Source organism: Odontomachus brunneus, unplaced genomic scaffold (assembly GCF_010583005.1).
Source record: "Odontomachus brunneus isolate Ranch 3 - 2012 unplaced genomic scaffold, Obru_v1 Obru_scaffold_134, whole genome shotgun sequence".
Classification (NCBI taxonomy): Eukaryota; Metazoa; Arthropoda; class Insecta; order Hymenoptera; family Formicidae; genus Odontomachus; species Odontomachus brunneus.
This window is the reverse complement of record NW_022639584.1, coordinates 105,977-108,743: the sequence shown is the minus strand read 5'-3', so window position 1 is coordinate 108,743 and position 2,767 is coordinate 105,977. Positions and strand designations below refer to the sequence as shown.

The 2,767-nt window shown below is 30.3% G+C and overlaps 1 protein-coding gene across 3 annotated transcripts in view; it reads right to left on the bottom strand.

Moving 5' to 3' along the window:
- Positions 1-2,767, bottom strand: part of LOC116850110 (ras-related protein Rab-5C) — a 9,140-nt gene that overhangs the window by 2,569 nt on the left and 3,804 nt on the right. For 2 of the 3 annotated variants that reach the window (XM_032827999.1, XM_032828001.1), the window contains exons 4-5: positions 2,515-2,731; positions 2,061-2,185 (exon numbers count right to left, since the gene is read on the bottom strand). In XM_032827999.1, coding sequence (XP_032683890.1) covers positions 2,073-2,185; positions 2,515-2,731 — 330 coding nt within the window. In that variant the 3' untranslated portion in view covers positions 2,061-2,072. Of the gene's footprint in view, positions 1-596; positions 1,607-2,060; positions 2,186-2,514; positions 2,732-2,767 lie in introns of those variants that run through there. The other variant, XM_032828000.1, reaches the window with a different exon arrangement.

Below are 2,767 nucleotides of genomic sequence, written 5' to 3'. Positions count from 1 at the left end.
GAATATTTTACGAGATATTTTGTATTCTATGTCAAAGTGCTGGAAATTTCAAGTGTTATTACTCGAAAAGTTCTTAACGAAAAAATATTTTATTATAGTATTTTGAAAAGCTCTCGAGATGTGCTATAAGAATATGCAATGAAAAATGGGGTGTTCCATTTAAAAAAATTAATGTGACTTTGACTTGACCTTCGCTACGCAACCCAAGGTCAAACTGATGTGATCAGTAAATACATCTTTTTAAACGCCACAACTTTTGTCTGAAACATTTTTTTTGTAAAACTTATATTTTTCCTGATATTCGGGCGTCCCGGTACTTTCCGAACACCCTGTATATAACTAAAATATAATGATACATCAGAGATATATATACATACATACATATATATATATATATATATATATATATATATATATATATATATATATATCTCGAAGAGAAAGATTATACCCTGAGAATTTTCTTGTAGTAATTTTAAATAACTTTACTTCTTTTCTTATTGTTATATGACTTATAACATACTTTTCAAATATAATCCAAAGATAATAATTATTGCACACAGGATGGGGAGTATTACCATAAATCACAAGAAACATTTTCACAAGCTTGCATAATGCATCATGCACATGTATTCTCATATAGCACCTTTATCAGTCGGAAACGATAGTCCATTGAAAAAGAAGACAATTTTTACAAGTTTATAATATCTACAAACATATTTGTGTAGTATTACGTATGTGTAAACACTACGATACGCCTACAATTAAGGCATATTTAGTGCTTAAATCATTTTCTTTTCATCTCGAATCTTCGAATAATGCATCTATTAATCGTTAATAAATGTACAATAAAATAGGAGAGAGAATACTAGAAGAAAAGTAATATGCTTTTAGACACATTATATCACATGGACTACAGTTTTTATGCACAAATAATAAACTTTGATTTTAACAAAGCTGTCGCAGTAATACACACGTTAATATTGTTTAAATCTAGTACAAATATACTAGAAGAATACGAGAGGATTGCTACTCGAGGAGCAAAGGGACGATTTATAATAGCGATACTGCAGAATATCATTGAATGCAGCAAATCAAAGAAATAATACAATATTGCTACAGACTTAATTATTGCAAAAAATCATTTAATTGTATATGAAGAGTTGCTATATTAAAAGTTAATATATTAGACGAGTTCAAACAGATATATATAAAGGGAAATTCCAGAACAAATAAACGTAGATACATCATTGAGATGGAAATATAAATTTAAAAATTGTTTCCATTTTATATACGCTTTACGTGAACCATTTTTTAATTACAAGAGACTGCCAATGCTTAGCTAAATATTGTACATGAATTACTATATACTAACGCACGTCATTCCTCGATAATATTGCATATTAATATATGTCCTTGTTTCTTTATTTCTTTTGTTCGTGCAGAATTGATTATGTTATTGCGCGTCGCGATACACTATTAATTATTAGATCTTACTTTCAATCCGCGCTTTTCACCTTGTTTTACTTCCAGTCTGCCATTTCGGTTTATTTCCTTTATATTTCAATAAATATAAAGAAGGCAAAAGAGCCGAGTTGAATATATGCTATAAAAAATATTAAACATAACAAGAAATATAATCTATTGAACTGTGTACAACTACTCAAATTATATATCCCCATTATTTATGACACTAATGCAAAAATCCGCTAAAAGCATTATAAAGTGCAAATGTCTATACTACACAATATTAGATTGATATTTCCCCGTTCCCTTTTTCTTTTCTTTTTGTTGGATCGCTCTTTCATTTCTTCGTATATATTTAATATTATAAAAATATGTGAACATGTTATTACACTGAACGTGTTTGATTCATAACATATTCATTAGGCATATCAAATATTTTCTGGGCTTTTCAGAATGGAATAAATGTTTCTCTCTTTCTCTCTCTCTCTCTCTCTCTCTCTCTCTCTCTCTCTCTCTCATTTTAATTTAATTTTAAAGATAGTATATTCAAATAATGTAAAAATAGATATACGAATATATTGTGAGACACATACGGATTTAGATAATCACTTGCAGCAATTGCCGGTTGCTGCCTTTTGCCCATCCGATTCGACTAATCGACGGCCTTGACCACTCGTACTTGCACTTCCAGACTGTTCGTTTTTCGGAAGTTTTTTAGCTGTAAAAAAGGGAAAAATTATTTTTCTACTGTAAATGTATTTTGATATAATCAACGCTTGCCAAGACTGATTTTCTCGCTGTTCAACTGACATACTGTCAGCGGATATAGAATTACCGAGCATTGTGATTAACGATAACGTGTAACCTAAGATAGAATAATGTTTCCGATCGTACATATATATTGTCAAGCATAAAATATACATTTCACAAGTAAAAAAGCAAATAATTCAGTTGAGAACTCTTGAAAATAACGGGTATCTTTATAATTTAAAAAAGTTAACATTATTTTCACGAAGCACGACGTTAAGAAGGAATGAAGTAGCTCACCAATTGCAAGGAATATATCATTGACGTTCATCGCCGTTTTAGCAGATGTTTCCATAAAGAGAAGGCCATTTTCATCCGCATACGTTTGAGCTTCATCGTATTCGACAACTCTTTTGTTTGCCAAATCTGCCTTGTTTCCAGCTAATGCTATTACTATACTTGGACTGGCCTGGCGCTGCAATTCCTTCACCCATGTCTGGGCACGTGAGAATGTATCCTATAAAATAAAAATAAGTATATATATATATATATA